This window comes from Ranitomeya imitator, chromosome 1, assembly GCF_032444005.1.
Source record: "Ranitomeya imitator isolate aRanImi1 chromosome 1, aRanImi1.pri, whole genome shotgun sequence".
NCBI lineage: Eukaryota > Metazoa > Chordata > Amphibia > Anura > Dendrobatidae > Ranitomeya > Ranitomeya imitator.
This window is the reverse complement of record NC_091282.1, coordinates 221,485,257-221,509,838: the sequence shown is the minus strand read 5'-3', so window position 1 is coordinate 221,509,838 and position 24,582 is coordinate 221,485,257. Positions and strand designations below refer to the sequence as shown.

General features: G+C 42.1%; 1 protein-coding gene across 1 annotated transcript in view; it reads right to left on the bottom strand.

Moving 5' to 3' along the window:
• CHSY3 (chondroitin sulfate synthase 3) overlaps window positions 1-24,582 on the bottom strand; it is a 550,154-nt gene that overhangs the window by 449,143 nt on the left and 76,429 nt on the right. Inside the window, exon 2 of the mRNA XM_069754042.1 lies at window positions 20,608-20,891. Coding sequence (XP_069610143.1) covers window positions 20,608-20,891 — 284 coding nt within the window. The remainder of the gene's footprint in view (window positions 1-20,607; window positions 20,892-24,582) is intronic.

Sequence of the window (24,582 nt, the reverse complement as noted above, 5' to 3'; positions counted from 1 at the left end):
CGGATTACACACAGATCACCATATACGGAGAACATTAAAGGGACACTGTCACCTGAATTTGTAGGGAACAATCTTTAGCCATGGAGGTGGGGTTTTTGGGTGTTTGATTCACCCTTTCCTTACCCGTTGGCTGCATGCTGGCTGCAATATTGGATTGAAGTTCATTCTCTGTCCTCCGTAGTACACGCCTGCGCAAGGCAATCTTGCACAGTGCAGGCGTGTACTATGGAGGACAGAGAATGAACTTCAATCCAATATTGCAGCCAGCATGCAGCAAGCGGGTAAGGAAAGGGTGAATCAAACACCCAAAAACCCCGCCTCCATGGCTAAAGATTGTTCCCTCCAAATTCAGGTGACAGTGTCCCTTTAATGTGATTCTCGGCAGAGAGAATCATACCGATTTTTCATATGGCAAGTGCGACTCCAGCCTAATTGCAAAACTGGCTTTCAACTGCAGATGGTGATAAAATGTAAGGGGGACATGACAAAATACTAATTGCAACAATATATCCACAATAAAAAAAATTTGCCGGCACTGCAGCTTGACAGTATGTGGTAAAGGTTACCTCAAGGTCACATCAGCAGAACTTCCTACTATACGTGCTCACAAAAACTTCTCATAAGCACCACTACAGCAGGGTTTTTTCAGTGCTGGAGTGGTGCAAGCTCCTTGCCTCCCCACCTTATACTCGCCCTCCGGCGTCTTCACCTTCACCTTGTGGTACCATCTTGTGACCACAACGTCTGACCGGCCAGAAGTCAGGAGCTACACCACAAGCTCTCAATGCAGGTTCTCATAGACTTGTATTGAGTTGTGACTGGCTCCCTCCACGAAACACTGGAATTTCGAGCAGGTCACAAACTGCCGGAGACCGTTGGGAGCGGCGGTGATAACAGACAAAGATGATGGAAAGTATGTATAAGACAGGGGAAAGGGGACTTAGATCTGAAGCACCACTCCAGCGGTAAAATTAAAAATAAAGCTGGAGTGGTGCTTTAACATTTTGGAACAGGTATCTTGTCATCATCAAATGACCTTTAATGATTACTTGATCATATACGAAATAAGAATGATTTGCTAATTAAAGAAATCTAGGAATTTTTAATGACATTTTGTTTTTGTCTATATTTATATTTTTTCTATTCTTGCAGAACCCCATTAAACTTTTATTCTATGCAGGAATGTTAAATGGAAGATTATACGGCCAGCTACAATGCTGCTTCCAAGTGCTACAGTACCATGCCCTCCTTAAAGCACTAAAATCTAACGCCAAGTGCCCTGGAATTCTTAACAGATGGACACAAACAAAATTTTACTATTTCCTCGGGATGTTTTAAATTTATTGTCACAATTCACCAGGCCATGGCAGATCTACTAGACACTGCGACATATTATATTGAACAAATCAGCGTAGGACCGGCACAGACAGAACACACAGATCTTATCTCCATAGTGCTGAAGTCAGGTTTTAAATCAACGTAATTGCTGAACATTTGACGATACACAACCTTTTATTAGACTCTCAACATGACCCCGGACTAGTCGTATTTATCGTCTACAACGAATACATTTGCTATCTCAAGCAGCAAAAATTAGATTATAGCATCCAATTCATGTAACTCTCCGCGGCTCAGTTTGCGAAAGGTATAAATTTTGTGGCTGGGGGTGTCAGGATAAGAAAGCAGTTATTTAACAAGGTAATTTTCAAGACAGATATGGGCGTATATCGTAGAATTAGTCAATTTTATTTCACACTATTAAACTTCTATAATATAATGTGAAAAAATAGAAAACTGAGCCTTAAAAGCTATATAGATTGCAGCATAGATTGCAGCATTGCTGGTTTACGATAATTTCATTTTACTTACAATACGGATGCATTCATTTTTTTTGCCGCGTTCAATATTTGTCACAATCCATTAACTCAACACGGGTTTCCACTGTCAGATTTAATGCTAGCAGAGTTTAAGGGCTCCCAGGTTTTAACCCTTTAACCCCTACACAGTGATCTGGACTGTGCTGTAGGGGTCTCTAGGTTTCGTCTGCGGAATTTGCTGCTGAATGAGAAGAGTCTTCTGCCAAAAACTAACAAATTGGAGACATGGAAAAGGCTAAAATCAGATGGAATTACAAAGTCAGGGCAGGAGAAGCTGGGCCATTGTCCAGAAGGCTAATTTGCACAACGCAGTAAGGCCATCCATGGGTTAATTGGGAGAAATGTCAGATGTGTTAGAATATAAAATATCAATTTATAGAGAGCATCCAAAAGGTATATCAAGGTTGGCACAAGTGACTGAACATAGAAGTATCAGATAAATGACACGGCACTCATACAATAGTTACAGGTGCCCCAGTAGGGTATCTAGCCCGTCATATAGTAGTAAAAAAACTTGGCACTCAGAGCAATTGAAGTGAAAAAAAAGAAGGTTCCATTTATTGTGCATCCAACAAATGTATAACATTTTCGGCCCACAAGAGGATCTCCATTAGAACTAGCTTGTTCCGTAGATTAGATGCAGAGTTTTAATATTCCATATATAGGAATCTTGTGGTATATAATCATTCCTAGTGAGGATTAAGTTGCCTGGATGCCGGAATGGAACCCGAATGGGGTTTCGAGTAAGTCAGTGCAGGTGAGGAATGTGACTGCCGTCGACAGTGCCTCTCCCTAGCGACGGCGGTCGCGTTCCTCACCTGCACTGACTTACACGAAACCCCATTCAGGTTCCATTCCGGCATCCAGGCAACTTAATCCTTACCGGGAATATTTATATACCACAAGATTCCTATATATGGAATATTAAAACTCTGCATCTAATCTCCAGAACAAGCTAGTTCTGATGAAGGTCCTCTTGTGGGCCGAAAACGTTTAACATTTGTTGGATACACAATAAACGGAACCTTCTTTTTTTCCACTTCAATTTCTCTATGAGTGCCAAGTTTTTTGACTACTGAACATAGGAGAAGCACCTGAAGAAGCAACTGAGGGTGAAACCCGTCTCTTGCTCAGGTAACTGACTGCTCAGTCAGACCACCTATTTGGAATGGACAACGTCATTCATTCTGGTGCCTCGGCCACCAGCATTACAGCTGAGAAAAGTGGCAGCACCCGATAGATGGGGCAGGTGAGTATGTGACTATGCTAATTTCATGAAAAGGTCCACAACTCCCTTACCTGGTAGATGCAAACAGAATTGTTCATCCTGCGCTTCCCTGTTCAAAAACTAAGCAAAAATCAAGCAGGACAGTGGTGGAATATCTCATTCTGCAGGAAAGTATAGCTACATATTCCATTTTGCCTCCATTTACACTATCGGATAATTCCTATAGGTACTGTAATAACTTTTTTTGCTTTCCAAACCCAGCAAATAATGAACCAAAGTGACCCAGTAAACTATGTAATAGGATTTACTCTGGTGAGCAATCAGGTTTCCAGCCTTATGTATGTTGCAATTAGTAAGATAAATATTCAGGGTTATAGAAATTCAAGTAAAGCCATAATCTATTACTGTCTTGGGAAGTTGTAAAATTATTACAATGTATGAATTACAGGAAAGGAGCTCACTGCAGAATATTCTATCCAAGAGAATGCAGTCATAGTAACATATGCATCAATAATACTGTTGTTACATTGTATGGGGTAAACACATGTCCTGTTCGACATTTGTAATTCCTGTGTATTTGGTGCAGAATTGTATTATTTCTCCAGAACATGGGCATCTTGTTAATTCCAGAGTATTATGGTTATGTATGAAACATTAACCTATGGTGGGACCAGTATATCTCTGTATTGCACGTATTTACATACCTCTAGGCACGAAAATGTGTCACACAGTACTACTCATAAAGACATAGCCACCTTCTTGTACATATTTTAAGGGAAGGTTTGTCATGAGTTGAAGCAACATGTTTAATTGAAGGCAGTCTGTCAACACAAAATGACTGTTCAAACCAAGGACAGGTTCTCTCTGCATCTTTGCCATAGCCAAACATTTAAGAGCACCATCTGACCTACTTGTTTTCTATCTTTGCACCTCCCTCTACCTCGATTGACAGCTCTGCCTTTATATTAGCTGGAAAATGATAGATGGAAAAGTGCACGGAACTCCTCGGCCATGCCAAAGGAGCACTGAGCGCCTGTGCTAGATTTGTTTAGTTATTTTGTCCTGACTAACTAACATAAAAGTGTGAATGTGAACACAAACCTCCATCCAATCAAAGAACTGTCATAATATGAAAATTGACAACACAAGCTTTATCTAACCATCCAAAGCAAGTAGATGTAAATTGAGAAAATTGGCAAAGTCTCTCCAAGACAGTGGGCTAAATTTTAGCTAGAAGATTAAAAGGGAGCTTTGAAAGTCCAGACAGTGACATGGTCACTATTAGTGATGAGCGAATATACTTGTTACTCGAGATTTCCCGAGCACGCTCTGGTGTCCTCCGAGTATATTTTAGTGCTCGGAGTTTTAGTTTTTAGCGCCGCAGCTGAATGATTTACTTCTGTTAGCCAGCATAAGTACATGTGGGGATTCCCTAGCAACCAGGCAACCCCCACATGTACTTATGCTGGCTAACAGATGTAAATCATTCAGCTGCGGCGCTAAAAACTAAAACTCCGAGCACTAAAAAATACTCGGATGACACCCGAGCGTGCTTGGGAAATCTCGAGTAATGAGTTTATTCGCTCAACACTAGTCACTATACTTCAGTGCTACATAGCTCTAATCCTTAGTACAGACACAGTCCACTTTTCTGATGAAGATCCATGCTGGACCAAAACGTCATAGCCATTCATTGTACTGTTTTGGATTGTATTAAAACCCATGATATCACATATCTTCACTGAGTGCCGAGTTTTACTCACAACAAATCTTACATCAAAGTAAATGGCTGCCCACTATACCCAGTCCTGCAAGCTTGTTGCCTCAGGATAACTCTTGACTCTAATCTCTCATTCAAATCACATATCCAAGCCCTTTCCATTTCCTGCAGACTCAAACTCATAAATAGTTCCCGAATCTGCACATTCCTCAACCAAGATTTTGCAAAAACACTCATCTCCCGCCTCAACTACTGCAACCTCCTGCTCTGTGGCCTCCCATCTACCATTCTTGCACCCCTCCAATCTATCCTAAACTATGGTGCCCAAGTAATACACCTGTCCCCCCCACTATTCCCCATCCTCTTCTCTCTATCAATCCCTTCACTGGCTCCTCATTGCCCAGAGAACTAAGTTCATTACCCTAACCATGGCATTCAAAGCCATTCACAACCTGTTTCCTTCATACATCTGTGACCTCGTCTCCCGGTACTTACCTGCACGCAACCTCAGATCCTCACAAGATGATCTCCTCTACTCCCCACTTATTTCCTCTTCTCACTATCGCACACAAGACTTTTCTCGTGCATCCCCCCTACTCTAGAACTCTACCGTAACATATTAGACTCTCATCTGCTGTGGAAACCTCCAAAACGAACCTGGAGACCCACCTCTTCTGACAAGAGTGCAACCTGCAGCAACCCTCGCTCCACCAAACCACTGCACAACCAGCTCTATCCTAACCTACTGTATCCTCACCCATCTCTTGTAGATTGTGAGTCCTCTCTCCTTCTATACCATTCAGTTACTCAGTTTGTTCAAGATTATTGTACTTGTTTTTGTTATGTATATCCCTTTTTACATGTAAAACGCCATGGAACAAATATTGCTATAATAATAAATAATAATAATTGCTTCAGTCACTGACTGGAATATGATTGTGAAAGTCACCAGTCTTGATAAATTGGAGTGTGATATCATGGTGTGAGGTTCTCACATCATTCAAAGTACCCTCAGGTTTTAACTAACAAATATAGCTTGGAGGGGTCCCCGAATATTAAAACATAACCTTTAATCAATTATTAAAATGACAAATATCACAAACACCAAATAAAGTGCTCGTACAAACCAGTGCTCATTAAAAAATGGTTTGGTCTCCCCACTGTTGACGGACAAAAGATCTCGGCCTCCTTCCGGAAGTACCTCGCCGAGAAATGGATCCACACACACAAAAAGGGGACTACATATGGGGAGAGAGACAAAAGCGGTATGTAATGATTTCCTAGACTCCCTGTCGTGCCCCAGTATTGCTCTTGTCCTAACAAGGACAGGCCCCAAGTGGACCCTATACTGATACCTCCAATGATAAGTACGCCTGCACCGGAGCCGCAGTGTGAAGACAAGAAGAGTACGTCATCGTAAGAAGATGGGAGGCCCCTGACCGCGACACCCATCGGATCAGACCGCCTGCCCAGATGAGTATTATCTAACTTCTTTTTCTCATCTTTTAGGATACATCAGGGCTTATCTACAGCATTACAGAATGCTGTAGATAAGCCCCTGATGCTGGAGGGCTTAGCTTACATTCGATTTTGGGGGTGACAGGTTCCCTTTAAGCATCATTCCAACTCTAGACCTCCGTGGGATATTATTTGTGATTTACATTGATCATTTTTAGGTTTTATTGTTCTCAACACATTCCACTATGTAATGAATAAAGATTTACAACTGAAATATTTCATTCAGTGATATCTAGGATGTGGAATATTATTTTTCGAGCAGTGTATTTTACAAAACCCCCATACAGCACGGTCTGGTCTGATGAGAGCCTTTGGCCTCTTTCCTGCTTCATGTGAATGACGCATCCTACGTCATCCACACAGCGTCCCCATTTGCGCTCCTGTGCAAATGCATTTTGCAGAGCAAAATACTGCAATGCGCATGCACCGGGAGAGGCCAAAGAGCGCCAGTAACCAGGCAGTAAAGCTGGAGAATGCTTGAGCATGCACATTACAGCAGAGAGAAGTACACCTGTGCAAGAGACACTGTTGATGTCATCCACATGAAGGAGGACAGCATTTGCGACCAGAGAGGTGGCGCTGGATCAAGACCAGAGACGCCCTTCAGACCGGACTGTGTTGTATGGTTATATTATGAAAGATATTTTGGGGCCTGTGCACAGGAGGGTATATATCTTCCTAGAATACTATAAAACAGGCGGTAAAGGTAGTGGCAGTACTCTACTGTATATTGTTAAAACCTGGTGACAGATTCCCTTTAACCCTATAAAGTTAATCTATATAAAAACGTCTAATGCAGATGCCAGCACTAGAGAGTCAGAAACAAAAATCAAATAAAAAATGATCAATTTTTATGATCAATATACATCCATAGCTCACTCTGTCAATATTTTAAAAATCAATGGTTGGAAAGGACAAGCCGTCAAATACTGACTGTAAATTTCAGTAGCAGTAAAAATAACGTCTGTAGATGACCAAATGCACTCATAAGACCAAGATTTATTTATTTATTGCGAGTGAATCAGTTTATGAGTTATTATGAATTAGTAATCTGACCTTGCGAGTAAAGAATATTCCCGCACAGCAGCATTAGGCTCCATGTGATGTTTTCATTTACTTGTGGTAAATTCCCACAATGAGTGATTGTCTCGTGTGGATGCAGTGGATACTTTACTGATACACTTTACTGTATTACATTTTGTATTCAGTGACCTTGAGCTTTTGTGCACTTTGTGCTTTCAGATCCGGTAAGAACTAGAAATTCTTTATAGCGTTGTAGACATTTGAAGAATGGGATGAATGCACGGATGCTGGAGCATGGTGGGGTTTAGGGATAGGACAGGGTAACATGAAGGCAGACCTGCTGTGATGATCTGGGACATTTTGATAAGGTCTGTTTTCCATTTACCATCTTGTTAGGAAGGTAAAAAGATTGTCCACATTCTTTTCTACAATGGCACGCTTTCCCTTGTTTGACCCTATGTGAATACTCTTAAAGGGAACCTGTCACCCCGTTTTTTGAGATTGAGCTATAAATACTGTTAAATAGGGCCTGCGCTGTGTGTTCCTATAGTGTATGTAGTGTACCCTGATTCCCCACCTATGCTGAGATATAACTTACCAAAGTCGCCGTTTTCGCCTGTCAATCAGGCTGGTCAGGTCGGGAGGGCGTGGTGACATCGCTGGTTCTTCCTCAGCTTTACGTTGGTGGCGTAGTGGTGAAGACACAGCGCGCGATCTGCGCTGTAATCTCTTGCATCGGTGGGGGCGGCCATCTTCCTGGGGCCGCGCGTGCGCAGATCGAGTGCTCTGCTGCACGGGGCTTCAGGAAAATGGCCGCGGGATGCCGCGCGTGCGCATTAGAGATCGCGGCGGCCATTTTCCCAAAGCCGAATTTGCATCTCGGCTTTGGGAAAATGGCCGCCGCGATCTCTAATGCGCACGCGCGGCATCCCGCGGCCATTTTCCTGAAGCCCCGTGCAGCAGAGCACTCGATCTGCGCACGCGCGGCCCCAGGAAGATGGCCGCCCCCACCGATGCAAGGGATTACAGCGCAGATCGCGCGCTGCTTGTTCACCACTACGCCACTACGCCACCAACGTAAAGCTGAGGAAGAACCAGCGATGTCACCACGCCCTCCCGACCTGACCAGCCTGATTGACAGGCGAAAACGGCGACTTTGGTAAGTTATATCTCAGCATAGGTGGGGAATCGGGGTACACTACATACACTATAGGAACACACAGCGCAGGCCCTATTTAACAGTATTTATAGCTCAATCTCAAAAAACGGGGTGACAGGTTCCCTTTAATATTATATTCCAAGGACCTAACAAGGGCACAGCTCCAGACGCTTTGTACCAAATTTTAATACCTGTATGTCAGTGGAAAATGTTAAGTTATTCACTAGTTGAGAAGCCATCATGTCTGATTCTGCCCATCGTCTTAGTATCTATATATAAAAAACAGTTAGTTAAGACTAGAACTATGTATCACTATTTTTTACAGTACTGAAAAGCCTGGTGGTTAACACTTTTTCAATAACAGAGTGCAAACCAATGTATAGCACGTGTTGGGCATTTTTTGCAATAGATGCCTACAGTTGTAGTATGCAACTGTGTGACATACAGCTGCATGCATCAAGATATTTGTTAGATTAAAGGGGTTTTCCGGCTTTAGGCTACAAGTCTGCAGTCGCTCTTACGTGACTGCAGACTTGTGAATTCTCACATGCACTGCATTCTGTGAGGATTTTACAGTTCTGGAGCCAGGAGCATCGGTCATACGACTGCAAGTACATACTTCTGAACACATTCAAACTAGACTTGTCTGGCATTACTCAATACACTTGAGGCCATGCACATCTAGTTGGCATGTGACCGCATGTATGTGAATTGCATACTTCCTGACGTCCTCTCCAGAGAATCCTCACAGAGCGCAGTGCCTGCTCTGTGAGGATTCACTAGTCTACAGCCACACAGAGATTGCTGGCTTGTAGCCTAAGGCCAGACAATCCATTTAAAACTTTTTATATCGATGTCAATAGTGCAAGTACTTTAACAGTTCAATTATTAACAAAATTTTGTCACAGTCTCACTTTCTCTACCATTTTGAAATAGCAATTCATCATTACAGTGATGAATATGCATATATTCAGCACTGTAATGAGCGGTACCACGTGACCGCTCACACAGGACAGGCTGCCGGCGCTGAGAGCATACATCACAGGAGCTGGGTGAGTATTTCTCGGCAAGCGGGCAGGCACACAGGGGATGGGAGGTGGGAGGTGACCCCAAACTTTATTTTTAACACAAACAAAAAAAAAACCTTGATTTTTCATTCCTTCTCTCCAGCGAACGCTGCTGTGGAGAAGGAATGAATGCCGGCTTCAGCACCAAAAGCAGGGGACAGCGCTTAACTGTAGTGCTGTCTCCTGCACGGCCTGTGTGGTCCTCAGTCGGCACACGGGCGGCACATGGCTGCCGCACGTGTGCCACACTGATGTGCTACGTGAGCACACGGACACACGGACACAGATAACTCCGGTACCGGAATTATCTGGACGTGTGAAACCGGCCTAACACATATATCTCTAACGTCTATAAAAACTCTTCTTACATGAGTATGGAACACTGCACGTTGTGTATTAGACACCTTGCTGTGCTTTTATGCAAATTAAATGCTGCGTTTTACAGTACCAGCTAAAGCTATGATGTTTCAGAAACCTCATGCACACATATTAATTTTTTTTTTCCTGACTGAATTGGAAAATTGCTGCATGGCACTTTTTTTAGTGTTTTTCGGAGGTTTTGCGGTGTTTTTTCACCTATAAAAGATATGTGTAAGTACAAAACCACAGCAAAACACAGGTAACAGGTTTTGCTGTGTTTTTAGTGAAAAAAGCAGGTACAGTAGTGTGTGAAACTCATTTATTTTTGTGATTTTTCCAAGTTTAAACCATAATGCCTTGGTCTCCTCACCTGAGAATGACAGTTAGGATCAGTACAGGTTAATTGAGTTAAGGTACCGTCACACTAGACGATATCGCTAGCGATCCGTGACATTGCAGCGTCCTCGCTAGCGATATCGTCCAGTGTGACAGGCAGCAGCGATCAGAATCCTGCTGTGCTGTCGCTGGTCGGGGAAGAAAGTCCAGAACTTTATTTCGTCGCTGGACTCCCCGCAGACATCGCTGAATCGGCGTGTGTGACACCGATTCAGCGATGTCTTCGCTGGTAACCAGGGTAAACATCGGGTAACTAAGCGCAGGGCCGCGCTTAGTAACCCGATGTTTACCCTGGTTACCATCCTAAAAGTAAAAAAACAAACGCTACATACTTACCTACCGCTGTCTGTCCTTGGCGCTCTGCTTCTCTGGTCTGGCTGTGAGCACAGCGGCCGGAAAGCAGAGCGGTGACGTCACCGCTCTGCTTTCCGGCTGCCCGGCGCTCACAGCCAGACCAGAGAAGCAGAGCGCCGAGGACAGACAGCGGTAGGTAAGTATGTAGCGTTTGTTTTTTTACTTTTAGGATGGTAACCAGGGTAAACATCGGGTTACTAAGCGCGGCCCTGCGCTTAGTTACCCGATGTTTACCCTGGTTACCGGGGACCTCGGGATCGTTGGTCGCTGGAGAGCTGTCTGTGTGACAGCTCTCCAGCGACCAAACAGCGACGCTGCAGCGATCCGGATCGTTGTCGGTATCGCTGCAGCATCGCTTAGTGTGACGGTACCTTTAGTGATGCGTGCAAAGTAAATATTGTCTGAACAAGGTGTGAAATTGAGCAATATCTGACCAACTCAAGGGCTGACCAAAGTGTGAAAGTAAACAGTGTCCTACAAAGTCAATGCACTGCCATTGTCGTAGGTAATTTATTCAGGACCAATTAACGTACAAAACACAATGGATGCATTGAGATTTTTGAGACACAGAAAAAACTGAGCTTTAGCACTTCTCCCTATGCAATTATCATATCTCCAAAATCTAAGCATTCATATAAAGCTAACTAAAGGTACCGTCACACTAGACGATATCGCTAGCGATCCGTGACGTTGCAGCGTCCTCGCTAGCGATATCGTCCAGTGTGACAGGCAGCAGCGATCAGGCCCCTGCTGTGCTGTCGCTGGTCGGGGAAGAAAGTCCAGAACTTTATTTGGTCGCTGGACTCCCCGCAGACATCGCTGAATCGGCGTGTGTGACACCGATTCAGCGATGTCTTCACTGGTAACCAGGGTAAACATCGGGTAACTAAGCGCAGGGCCACGCTTAGTAACCCGATGTTTACCCTGGTTACCATCCTAAAAGTAAAAAAAACAAACACCACATACTTACCTAACGCTGTCTGTCCTCCAGCGCTGTGCTCTGCACTCCTCCTGTACTGGCTGTGAGCGTCGGTCAGCCGGAAAGCAGAGCGGTGACGTCACCGCTCTGCTTTCCGGCCGCTGTGCTCACACAGACAGTACAGGAGGAGTGCAGAGCACAGCGCTGGAGGACAGACGGCTGTAGGTAAGTATGTGGTGTTTGTTTTTTTTTACTTTTAGGATGGTAACCAGGGTAAACATCGGGTTACTAAGCGCGGCCCTGCGCTTAGTTACCCAATGTTTACCCTGGTTACCGGCATCGTTGGTCACTGAAGAGCGGTCTGTGTGACAGCTCTCCAGCGACCAAACAGCGATCCGGATCGTTGTCGGTATCGCTGCAGCGTCGCTAAGTGTGACGGTACCTTAACACTAATTAGGTCTGTGCACACTTTGCGGATTTGGCTGTGGATCAGCAGCAGTTTTCCATGCGGTGTACAGTACCATGTAAACCTATGGAAAACCAAATCCGCTGTGCACATGCTGCGGAAAATTCAGCGTGGAAACAAAGCGGTTTATTTTCCACAGCATGTCAATTCTTTGTGCGGATTCCACGGCGTTTTATACCTATTCCGTTATAGGAATCCGCAGGTGTAAGCAGGTGAAATCCACACACAATCTTCACAAAATCAGCAGCAAACTCGTAGGGAAGTCGCAGGTAAAACGCAGGTCATTTTACCTCAGGATTTTGCAGAATCCGTGAGGAAAAATCCACAATGGAATCTGCAACATGTGCACATACCCTAATAGAGCAAGAGCAAGGCTTTAGCACCATGAGAACTAAGGCTGTGTGTCCACGTTGATTCTTTTATGCGTTTCCGCTGCATTTTTTGCCACAGTGGAAATGCTTAAAAATGCTTAAAAAACGCATTCCCATGCAATCCTATGGGATTCCACAGTTGCTGTGCCCATGCCGCGGATTTTCCTGCTACGGAATCGCATAGCGGTTAAATCCGCAGCATGTTCATTATTTCTGCAGAATTACGGCGATTCTGCAGCCATAGGATTGCATTAAGACGCTCACTTTATGCATTTGGGTATGCCCACCATGCGTAAAGTGAGCACTTCATGTGCGGATGGTACCCAGGGTTTGGAGGAGAAGAGACTCTTCTTCAGGCCCTGGGATCCATATTCATGTAAAAAAAAGAATTAACATAAATAAAGGAATATACTTACCTTCTGATGGCCCCCGGAGTCCTCCCGCCTTTCAGCGGCTTCCGTTCCCAGGGATGCATTGCGCGAATCACCTGGGATGATGTTGCAGTCACGCGACTGTGACGTCACAAAGGTCCTTCGCGCAGAGCATCTCTAGGAACGGAACGTACCGGGAGCGCCGCTGAGGAGATCGGGGGCCGTCGGAAGGTGAGAATAATCATATTTTTTTATTTTTGTATTATTTTTAACATTCTATCTTTTACTATTGATGCTGCACAGGCAGCATCTATCTATCTATCTATCTATCTGTCTACAGTGTCTTTTTTCGCTGTCTTGCACGTCAGAATTACTTTTTAGTTTACCCAGGGTAAGAAATCCTCTGGTGACCATATTGGACCTTCATGTCGGTTTTACAGTAGGTTGAAAAGTTTTTACATGTACACATCCTAGACGTCCAGGAACAGCTTATTGGACCGTTCTGATAAAAATATGATGTAGAGTTGGAAATTGGAGCTAAAGCGTTCAATTGATTTATGTCTTATCATGACATATAGTGATTACACATGCGACTCCACACAATTGAGACCCCCATTTATTTGCCAAAACAAAAGCTTCCTCGTTTGCAGTCTCTATCATCCAGAACTATGGTTGAGGCAAAAGCTAGACTCTGCTGACGTTTTTCAATAAAGATTTCATTATAGGAGCTACCCAGAGACTTCTATGAAGGTACCAGACATATCCCTACTTATTATAATCATGTTTTTTCATTATGTAATGTGCAACTTTTATAGAAAATGTGGTTACAGTTGAAAGATGTTCAGTATATGTAGGATTTTAGTTTAATAATGACAAAGTGACCAGAGAATCTCTCTTTCCCATGTCTTGTACTTAAGTAACCCTGAACTCATTTCCGCTCGTCGACAAACGATCTGCGCATGGTAATGCAGTGGTGGACTCTTAAGCTCAGAAAATGAATGCGGCGGACTCTTAAGTGATTTTGTAGCCTATAGATCACTGGCCATTTGCAGGTTTGTTGTGGGAGACTGAATGTTGGTTCATAGATAATAATGTTAGTTTAATTTTTGTATCTTCACCTGTCCCCACATATTACAGTATTTCAGGGGGAAATAGTGGGGTTCAGATCCAATTTAAAGAGAGTTTGACAACAGGTTCTGGCTATTTAATCTGAGGGCAGCATGAATTAGGAGCGGAGATATCGATTTCAGTGATGTGTCATTTATTAGGCTGTGTGCTGCTGTTTCCATACTGTGAAGGTTTTATCAGCAAGGGATTATCACTGCTGAGACAACAGCTCTTGAGTATCCTGGTGCAGCCACGCCTCATCCTCTAATAAGCAGCTCACTGTCAATATACAATGTACATAGAGAGCTGTGGTGTGGGCGGGGTTAGCTTTCTGAACTCTGCTACATACTACATCTAAGAACTTTGATTGTGCCACAACTGCTGCACCCAGCAAACTAAGTGATACATCGTTGGAATCAGGGCCTCTTTTCCTACGTTCTGTTGCTTAAAGGTGAGGTAGCAAAAACCTGGTGACAAACTCCCTTTAACATTTTCCATAGTGGTATAGTCAGGATAATTATATCAGTGCTATTTTTGAAGCAATTTTAAACCATGTTACTGCTCTCATGGAATCGAATCTTGTTCTCAACCTATGTAACATGAAATTGAATTTGTCGTGGAATGGTTGGAGAAAAAAAAATTAATGATTATTTTGTCGTACTTCCTTGTAAATGAACAAAATAAAAACGAACTGTAACCACCAGGGAGAATACGCTCCATTTCTACGTTGATATTTTAGCTAGGTGACTCCCCATAAAAAGAGAAGAGCTTAATTGCATTTTAAAGTCTAATGAATGAGATATCATGGAATCATGACGCCATCGTCACTGCTAAAACCCAGTCGGAAAATATATCCAGAGTTGAAGATACACATGCATTACAATGATTATCCTTAATGTACGTAGTCGATCATTTCAGGCAGTGTTGTATGCCAAACTGTACTGAGAATTATCGAGTCCGCTATCACTATCGTTTACAAGCTAATTTTCCTAAAGTCATTTACATATATGAACTAGTATGTGAAAACCCAAGCGCAGACTCGATACGTTTCATACATTCCAATGCTAGAAACACTACATTACTTTATGAGGCGATATAATGTAACAAGCCCCGTATGGCTCATTTATACTTTAATGGCTGCATGTATAATTTAGATTATTCCAATTTGCTTTCTTTAACTTCAGGTTTCAATCATATCGCTACAAGACATTATTAGAACAGCCAGCCTGACTGTAAGGGAAAGCGCCACAGCAAAGCTTAAAGTATCCAATGAATGCGGTATTACTGATTGTATACAGTACATACTGTCTTTACACAAAATTAACTCCTTAACGACCAACGGTATTTTTCGTTTTTGCGTTTTCATTTTTTGCTCTCCTTCTTCCCAGAGCCGTAACTTTTTTTTTTTATTTTTTGGTCAATACGGCTATGTGAGGGCTTTTTTTTGTTGTGGGACAAGTTGTACTTTTGAAGAACATCATTGGTTTTAGGCTGCCATCACACTAGCAGTATTTGGTCAGTATTTTACATCAGTATTTGTAGCCAAAACCAGAAGCGGAACAATTAGATGAAAAGTATAATAGAAACATATGCACCACTTCTGCATTTATCACCCACTCCTGGTTTTGGCTACAAATACTGATGTAAAATACTGACCAAATACTGCTAGTGTGACGGCAGCCTTAACATTTCCTGTAATGGAAAACGGGGAAAAAAAGATCCGTTTTTCTAGTACATGAATAGAAAAATATAGTTTGTCCACGTTCTCCATTCTGACAGTCTGTGAAAATCAGACTGCACTCGGAAGTAATGAAAATCTCTCCACATCTTGGTCCATAAATAACACAGACATGTGAATGGCCCCATAGACTCTCACAGGCACAAATGCTATCTGTGAAAAACATGGACAGCACTTGTATGTGAAAATTGGATTTGTGAATGAAGCCTTAGATAATAATGAATAGCAGACAGGCAGCATGCTTGCAGTACCGCTGACCATTAATGTTGATTTTACTGAAAATTAAACAAAAGTTCAGAGTCCCGCTGACTAGAGATGAGCAAATTTGCTCTGGTTCCCTCTTATTCGGCAAGCTATAGCGCTTGCCGAATAAACTGCAAAAGGAACCAGGTTTCCTGGATCGTGCCGGGTGATCAGCTGATCGGCTTCGCAGCTGCTTGTGTCGCAGCTATGTGACAGTCATGATACATGCATGAAGAGTCTGTTTCTTGGGCTCTCCATGCATGTGTCGTGACTGCCACACAGCCGCGACACATGCAGCTATGACGCCAATCTGCTGATCACCCGGCGCGATCCAGGAAGCCAGGTTTCCTCTGCATCTTATTCAGCAAGCGCTATAGCTTGCCGAATAACAGGGAACCCGAGCAAATTTGCGCATCTCTACCCCTGACCTGTTTCGCTCCAACAGCAGTGTTATCATGGGACTATAAGGTTACGTCATAGAGCACAAGTCTGCAGAGACTTTAAACCTGTGATGCCCTTTTATGTCAATATGTAGCAATAGCACTAGTTGTAGGCGCTAGTGTGTCTCCATGAAAGATTGGTACATGGCACAATCATCTTTTAACTAGAGTGAAGGCTTGTCTAATGATCTCACAGGTCCACCCATCACATCATCAGACGCCTCCTCTAATGTGTTGCAGCCTTACATTATATCAATCACAGCTGTTGACATTGAGCATGTCTTTGGACTTAAGGTACCTTCACACATAACGATATTGTTAACAATATCGTTGCTTTTTGTGACGTAGCAACGATATCGTTAATAAAATCGTTATGTGTGACAGCGACCAACGATCAGGCCCCTGCTGGGAGATCGTTGGTCGCTGAAGAAAGTCCAGAACTTTATTTCGTCGCTGGATCTCCCGTGGACATCGCTGGATCGGCGTGTGTGACACCGATCCAGCGATGTCTTCACTGGTAACCAGGGTAAACATCGGGTAACTAAGCGCAGGGCCGCGCTTAGTAACCCGATGTTTACCCTGGTTAACATCCTAAAAGTAAAAAAAACAAACAGTACATACTTACCTAACGCTGTCTGTCCTCCAGCGCTGTGCTCTGCACTCCTCCTGCACTGGCTGTGAGCGTCGGTCAGCCGGAAAGCAGAGCGGTGACGTCACCGCTCTGCTTTCCGGCCGCTGTGCTCACACAGACAGTACAGGAGGAGTGCAGAGCACAGCGCTGGAGGACAGACAGCGTTAGGTAAGTATGTACTGTTTGTTTTTTTTACTTTTAGGATGGTAACCAGGGTAAACATCGGTTTACTAAGCGCGGCCCTGCGCTTAGTTACCCGATGTTTACCCTGGTTACCGGCATCGTTGGTCGCTGGAGAGCGGTCTGTGTGACAGCTCTCCAGCGACCAAACAGCGATGCTGCAGCGATCCGGATCGTTGTCGGTATCGCTGCAGCGTCGCTTAATGTGAAGGGGCCTTTAGACTCGTTCACAGTGGTTTGCACTGGGCACGTTTTTAGACTTATTGCCAGTGAGGTGAAAATAATACTTAGATAATGTTGGCAATAAAGTCTACTAATAAGTGCATGTCTTTGGACTTTGTCTCCATCACATTATTTTATAGGTGTGGTCCAAAACTAACGTTGACCTAATCATAAATGTCTGTGCATTTCACGTTATAATCTAATCTCTTTTCTAATATACCTTAAATGAAAAGTCCATACCACTCCCCATCAACTCCTACTTCTGATTTGACATTTTGTATTAGAATCCCCAGTGCATGCTGGGATACTCACATGGGATGCCATCAGGAGGCAGCCCCACCCTGAAATGAAGCATTATTAGTGACGCCCGTTAGAGGGGCTGGGCTAGTCCCTGCTCTACTGAGCATGAGAGCTCTCCTGCGCATGGCTCAGTCAGCCGAGATGGCTGTTGGCCAAAGAATCGGCCAAAACATCGTTTGGCTGACAATCATCTAATCTGTATGACCAGCTTTGGTGCCAGTGAGGTAAATAACACACTTTGATAAAGTTATCAGTAAAGACACCAATGCATGTATATCTTTGGACTTTATCTCTATTACGTCAATTTGTACTGGGCATGTCTTTAGACTTAGTACCAGTGAGGTGAGACACTTAGATGGCTGGTAATAAATTCTGCTATTACGTGTATGTCTTTATACTTAGCCTCCATCTCATTAATCAAGACTGTGTCTGTCTATCCTTTTAGTGCCAGTGAGGTGAGTATAACACTTCGATGGTATTGGCAATAAAGTCAACCACTGTGCGTAGGTCTTTGGACTTTGTCTACATCATATTCCAGTGAGGTGAGTATAACACTTCGATGGTATTGGCAATAAAGTCAACTACTGTGCGTAGGTCTTTGGACTTTGTCTACATCATATTAATTTACATTCAAATGTCTTTAGACTTAGTAACAATTAAAAAAATAATCTGTTGCTGTGTGGCGATTTTCACTAAGCAAGTTATGGAAGTTAGTCACGACCATATTAGTTTATATTGCACATCACGTTGGATCTGATGTCAGTAAAAATCACATGGCAGAAAAATCGATTACTGTGAGACAATAAAAATACACATTTCAAGAACTTAATGATCATCAACATTATGACTAAGGACAGCGTATGTCTGATACTCTCTCAGCTGTGTCACCTGCTTTTTTTTAAAAATGACAAGTAAATTAACTTGATTTAACTAATTAACCTCCTTCGATTCTGCAATCTCTCCTGCTGGTACAGAACCGATTTGTCCTTTCCCTAGCGTTACATTCTCCGAATGATTTTCTGTGTATGTCTCCACTAAAAACATCACTGTCAGTCACATATTGAACATGTTTAACAGATCATGTTTTGAAACTAGGGACATCCTCGAAATAGATTTATTTAGGGCAGCAATTTCCTGAACATCTGCAGAAGATTCAGCTTCAAGGTCATATTTATGTTTTACTCTGTTAAATACTATGAGACCCTTAAAGCAAGAGGTCATGACTGTAAAAAAAAACGCCTTGAGAAATGAACACGTTCAAGTCCAACTTCTGGTCAGCAACAAATGAAAAACATTCCAAAATCGGAAATTTTTCACATAAAATATGCGATTGAATACTAAATAAGTCAATGTCTTGCAAAGAAAATCATCTCCCCCTCCCCTGAACAATAGCAAAAATTTGGCAGCTCAGCACATCAGTGCACATATCTGGATTAGCTTTACTCATAATGGAAACTATAAGATTAAACTCATATTCCACTGCCCAATACTTTCCATTTTAGCAACTGTGTATTTTTCTGTAGCCACAAATATTAATAAAAAAGCTCAAGTAATTTGGAGTTTTCTTAACACTGCACATATCTTAACATTGAGATTTGCTGAAAGATTTATAACAATATTCAAAATCTTTCTTTTTCCTAAGTATCTGATGACCAGCGATAAGAGCTAATGGCTGCCTGGCACTAAAACGAATACGGTTTTGATACCAAAGGATGAAATAGCGGGCATCACCCTATAATTCAGGGATCAGCTTACTGCGTACTATTTGAAATAACGTAAAACAAAAGAAAAAGGGATATGCAAAAGACAAGGTTCACCCGAAAACAATAATATATTACTTTATTTAAACATTACAACAAGCCACAAAATTAAAATCAATTAAAAAATCACACGGCTCTCGAAAAACAGACCAAACAAGCCCAAGAACTCTATTATGGGTTGTTTGGTCTGATTTTGAGAGCAGTGGGCTTTTTTTAATTGATTTATTTTTGTGGCTTGTTATAATGTTGAAATAAAATAATATACTTATAATTATTTTCGGGTAAACGCTGTCTTTTGCATACCCCTTGTTCTTTCGTTTTACCAGATAGTAATTCTGGTGATAGTGTAGATCGCGCCCTACAAGTAAAATGTCATAGAAGTAGAAGGATACTTTTACGCACTTTTGTAACGCTTTGTAGTAATTTTTTTTAAGAAAGGGCTCTACTGTATCTGGACCTACAGAAAGCAGCAATTTCCAAGACATATAAGAGAAGTGAATAAAGCTGATTGGGCATAAGGACAGTATACACTTCTCTCAACAAAGCACTTGATCTAAGACTAACTCCATGCACTCAAATAATAAAGAACACAGGAGCCTGACTCTATCATAGATATTATGGATCAGGATCTGTCACTGCACTTGTTCATCAGAGTCAGGTTTTTATATATGTAGGAGAGAACTGTATCACTCCTAGGATAATTTTGTTTTTTTGTGCATAAAAGTAGTTAGAGAGAGAGAGAGGCCAAACTTATGTCCTGCGGAAAGATGACAAATGTGTGTAATTGGAGTCAATTTTTCAATTACACTGGCACTGCTGCTGCCGCCTACCATATCTCTCTCCCTCTATTTGTGTGTGCCTTTTATGTCCTTATGTGGAATTAGCGGTGCTCTCTGACCTCTTTTCCCATACTATAAAACATAAAATGGAGTTGCTTGGCCAGCCCCGATCTTTTATAATGGCAGTGTCCCCAATCTGTAATAGATCATGTGATGTGAGAGCCATTGTGGCGGTTTTTGGGTGGTCAAATTGGAACTGATTTGCTGTGGATTGATCCAATCATCTCTGATGTATAGATGTGTACAGATATAGTATATTTGTAGAATAACTTGCATTCAGTATACATTACATTAAAAGTCCGCACTATGCAGATTTACCTCGTAGGACCAGACACACTGAGTTCCTCCAAACCGTCGTACACATCTGCCTACTTCCACATCTTCATGCGTTGTATACATTTCACGTAGACATTCTCCAATGTGTGGCACCATCCTTCGCAATACCTCCCGGCTAAAGATCATTCCTGGGCCTCCCATGCAGAAATTTTCTCCAGGCTCAAGTCCAAGTTTTCCAAGTTCTTCAATATTCCCAAGACCAGTCTGCCCTAAATAAAGCGGCTTGCTGCTGTTCAGAGACCTTAGAAATTGTTCCAGCTTTTCACCTGTTGGATAAGAAATATAGCTCAGTTATTTACATGTCTAGACAGAGAAGAAATGCAGAAAAATCAATGCGTCAAATATCTACTGAATGTCAAAATAAATGATGTCTGAAAATCCTCTAAAATTAGTTTTGCTGGCCTACAAAAGGCATAACAAGTAGTACGGGGTTTATTTTTAAATTAAACTCAAAGAAACTTGACTTTCCATGTCTAGACATCAAGTCCATCAGTCTTCCAGTGTTTCTTATGGCAAAATCGGCATTCCAGGCTACACTTTTCTTGTCATCAAAACCACTCGATCCATGACAATAGTAGCAAAAAGAGAGAAAAAAATGTATTCTACACCAGACCTGACTATAATTCCAATGATATTGATAAGAAAACACTTGGGGCACATTTATGAAACAAAAATAAAATTTGTCTTTGTTGTCTAGAGCAACCAATCACAGTGCAGCTTTCATTTTTCAAGAGTAGGATACAAATAAAAGTTGTACTGTGATTTGTTGCAACTAAAACTTTTTTTATTTTTGACAGTTTCATAAAACTCCATAATGCCTCAAGTCTGATGATGGTGGTGGTGGTGTTTTCTAACATTTCCATATAAGATTACCGAACATCTTCAACATATTCTCCTTCCACTCTACTATTTGGTTCTATTTATTTTAGGAATATTTGGAGTCACTTTGTAGTGTGGAAAAATTCATGGATGTAAAATTTTTACTTCTGTTCTAAAACTGAAGAAAAAATGGAAACCAGTTAAACCCCACATAAATCAATGGGGCTCTCTGCTTCCTTTTGTAACAGGAATCCGGAGCATGCTCGCTCCTGTTCTATCCAGGTTAACGGAGCCTAAGCGAATAACCCACAGCTGAAAAAACGTGTACCAGGTAGGCTGCGCAGTAATCTGTAGAAACAACTGTGCACTTCTTCTGAAAATGACTGGTCTGAGTTAATATTTACCAACCTGACTACTTTTTATTTGTGGAATTATTCCTAACAGAGTGCGACTTTGGCTTCTGCAGCATTAACCAGGTTTTCCCAGATTAAATATAACTTTAGACAAACCATTTATTGTATTTTTCGCAAGTTTATTTTTATGCACTCTTTATTCTTAGTTCTCTTTCCTGTAAAACTCTTGTTGACTAATTCAAGTCAACAGATGTCCACTAAAATTGCTATAGCTCACATGTGATTATTAAAGGGAATCTGTCAGTAGGTTTTTGTTATCTCACCTGAAAGCAGCATGATGTAGGCAAAGAGACCCTGAATCCAACGATATATCACTTAGATTATTGGGTGTAGCGGTTCTGACACAATCAGAGCTTTTAGATTTAGCAATAGAGGCAGAGCTGAGAAAGCTAACCACTCCCACACAAGGCTCTGTATATACAATGTCTACAGACAGTGTGCTGCTTATCACAGAAGTGGGCGGAGTTCGATCATTGACAGCATGCCTGGTAGTTACATCAATGTTAATTAAAAGGTGATTAATTCTTCATTACAAATAAACAGCACATATCAGGACATGTGACAATGAGTTCAGTGTTTTAACCCCTACCTGATGTTGTCCTCAGATTACATAGCAAAAACCTGCCGACAGATTCAATTTATTGGATGAGACAAATTGAATTATAGTCCAATTTGATTTTAAAAGAATCCACTTTTCCCAAAATGTAAACTTTTGTTAAATTATCTTCTGTGTGGATTCAGCAAAATGGATGTTGGCAAGACATAAAGGGTCATCAAAAGGTTAAAGAAAAAAATACTTATACTCACTTTACTTATCTTTCCAGCCCATCCACTCCTCATTATACCTCGTCCGATCCTTGTCGCATCGCCTTACTGTTGCTGCGAGCACTGAAATCCCTCATCACAGTGGCCCAGGACTTATGACTCGCTGAACAGTTCAGAGCATGTGCGTTGTGACTTTACATGTGCATGCACAAAACTGTCCGGAGTCTCGTCAGAGGGATTTCAGCGCTTAAGGTGGGGATAAGTAGATATAATAAGGGCTGGACAGGGGACAATGAGGCACCGAGGGGCTGAAGAGGTAAGTAGTAAGCTGAGTTATTTTACATATTACGTTAATAATGCTCTGCAATCTGGATAGTATAATAAGGAACATTCAACATGTAACATTTATGGTTGTGGCCAAAAAGTTCAATTTTGGGCTCATCATTCAAAATTTCCTTGTTCCAGAAGTTTTTAGGCTTGTCTCTGTGCTGTTTTGTAGAAAAAATAGCAGGAAGAAAAGAGAGCACTCACCGACTACTGCTCCCCAGCTGGGGAATGGGATGTAACATTTTAGAACCGGATGTGTATATAGCGTCATCCCACCTCAGTTCATTGTAAGACCCGTTGAAGCGCCGCCAGCGTGAAACGGCCGTAGTCTTTAGGAACCACATTGTCTCCCTGCCGCCCGTTTGATATGTGTATGTCACAGCCACAATAAAGTAAGGACGATCACAGCAGTCGGTGAGTGCTCTCTTTTCTTCCTATTTTTTCTATGGAATTATGTACGATTTTCTGAGGTTGCACCCGGACACTGCTAAGGTAGCTGCTTACTTCTCCATTGGGACATTTACCGGCAATTTTGACTGATGTGCGGCATTTCGTTTTTCTATTTCATTGGATGGATCTGTGCTGTTTTGCATATTGTAGGTGAGATATGTTTTGGCATTTGTGCAGTAATGGTTTTCTTCTGGCGACTCAAGCATGCAGCAAATTATTCTTTAAATGCCTCCTTATTGTGCATCATAAAACAGCCACACTACTAGTTTTCAGAGAGTCCAGTATTTCAGCTGATTTGTGGGTTTTTATTTGCATCCGGAACAATTTTCCTGGTAGTTGTGGACAAAATTTTTGTTGGTCTACCTGACTGTGGTTTTGTTTGTTCTAGACAGGCAGCCCTGCACTCACTTTCGGTCAACTACCTGTGTTACTTTACTTACATTTTTCTACCAACAGCACTCTATGAAACTGATGTTTGTGCCATTAATTTATTTAGCGCTATTAATTCCACAGAGCTTTACAGACATTATTAAGTGTGGCTCGGGTGAAAAAACAAAATAATGGAGTTGTTGCATGAGTATCAGGTCTCCCAGCTAAGAAGGCTTACACTGCTCCCTTAACCACCAGATCAGCATTAAAACTTCAATTTAAAGCTGTAAATGCTTGGCCAGACCCTGATACCTCATGCATTGCCCATGGCTGACTGCTGCTGTACAATTATAAAAGGTTCTAGTGTGGGCCAATTGATCAGTCAACGACCTGTGTTAATTTCCTTACATTTTTCTACCAATAGTACTGTATGAAACTGATGTGTGCCATCTGAGTGTGGCTGGTATAAAACAAAAATTGAGGTGTTGCATGAGGTATCAAGTCTCTCAGCTAAGAAGGCTTACACCGCTCCCTTAACCACCAGATTCTCATTGAAACTTCAATTCCAAAATGTAAATGCTGAGCCAGACCCTGATACCTCATGCACGGCCCATAGCTGACTGCTGCTGGGCCATTTGCAAATTTCTACTGTGAGTCAATTGATGCCATTTTTCATGGTGTCTGCCCCTAATTTTAACTGTTTGAGAAGCTTTTTCTCACCTCCTAAGGTGTTATCTATGCATTTGGTTTTACCTCCCATTAAATCTAATGGGGTTCGTGTACGTTTGACAAAGTGTTTGGTGAATCCAAACCA